Genomic DNA, 1,001 nt, shown 5'->3' with positions numbered 1-1,001 from the left:
TGTCTCTGAAAGCAAAGGAAGGTAATGAAGATCTAATAGAGTATTTTCTTTATATTGAGGTTTATGCTAAGAATATTCCACAGGCTTCTTTGTTTAATCCTTGCAAGTCCTACAAGATAGGTATTGTCTCCACGTCCCAAGTCAAAGCTTATGATTGGACTCTCAATCTTTGCTGCTTCCCAGCAGCCTCCCTGATACCCTGTTTGATCCTTTTACTAATACACCTTTTTCTTTTTTTGCTGTGTTTGGCATCTTGTGATTCCAAGCTTCCAACTTTTCTTTTCTTTTTTTTTTTTTTTTGGCCCTGAAAAGGGCCTTTGGTTGAAATCAAGCTCCTGAGAGCAAACTGGAAAGCTTAACCGCCAAAGCCGTAGAGAGTACGGCCCTGGCGCTTGAGAGCGTAGACCACGTCCATAGCGGTGACTGTCTTCCGCTTGGCATGCTCGGTGTAGGTGACTGCGTCCCGGATCACGTTCTCCAGAAACACTTTCAGGACCCCGCGGGTCTCTTCGTAGATGAGCCCAGAGATGCGCTTCACACCACCACGACGAGCCAGGCGGTGGATAGTAGGTTTAGTGATGCCCTGGATGTTGTCGCGCAGAACCTTACGGTGGCGCTTAGCGCCGCCTTTCCCCAAACCTTTGCCGCCTTTGCCGCGTCCAGACATGGTTTCACGAAAAGTAAACCAACAGCAACTCCCAACTTTTATTTAGTGAGAGTGTGTGACTTGGTAGCTACACAAAATTGTGAGCCTGTAAATTCTTAACTGTCCTTTTGTGCTTTAGAATTATTTCCAGACAAGCTCTGTTCTTGGACTGCTACCTACTTTCTCATGTGGATTTAGTATCTAATATAAATAGAGGTGGGGATGAGCATGGAGTGTACAAGAATTTCTATAGGTGAGTTTAGGTTCCAAGCTTAAATGATTCACTACTGCTTCTGACATCAGATCAGATCAGTCGCTCAGTCGTGTCCAACTCTTTGTGACCCCATGAATAGCC

At 45.3% G+C, this 1,001-nt stretch overlaps 1 protein-coding gene across 1 annotated transcript; it reads right to left on the bottom strand.

Moving 5' to 3' along the window:
- Nucleotides 1-316: 316 nt before the first annotated feature.
- On the bottom strand, nt 317-676 carry LOC105002986 (histone H4-like). Its single transcript, XM_010859884.1, has one exon. It carries the CDS (start codon nt 665-667, stop codon nt 356-358), a length of 312 nt encoding a protein of 103 aa, XP_010858186.1. The 5' UTR covers nt 668-676; the 3' UTR covers nt 317-355.
- Nucleotides 677-1,001: the final 325 nt, after the last annotated feature.

The sequence above is a fragment of the Bison bison genome, unplaced genomic scaffold (genome assembly GCF_000754665.1).
Source record: "Bison bison bison isolate TAMUID 2011002044 unplaced genomic scaffold, Bison_UMD1.0 scf7180017864461, whole genome shotgun sequence".
NCBI lineage: Eukaryota > Metazoa > Chordata > Mammalia > Artiodactyla > Bovidae > Bison > Bison bison.
The sequence above is the reverse complement of the archived record's forward strand: the minus strand, read 5'-3'. Positions and strand labels throughout refer to the sequence as shown.

Bases quoted from the DNA above. Each gene is read 5' to 3' on its own strand.
- LOC105002986 (XM_010859884.1), bottom strand. From the start codon at position 667: ATGTCTGGACGCGGCAAAGGCGGCAAAGGTTTGGGGAAAGGCGGCGCT.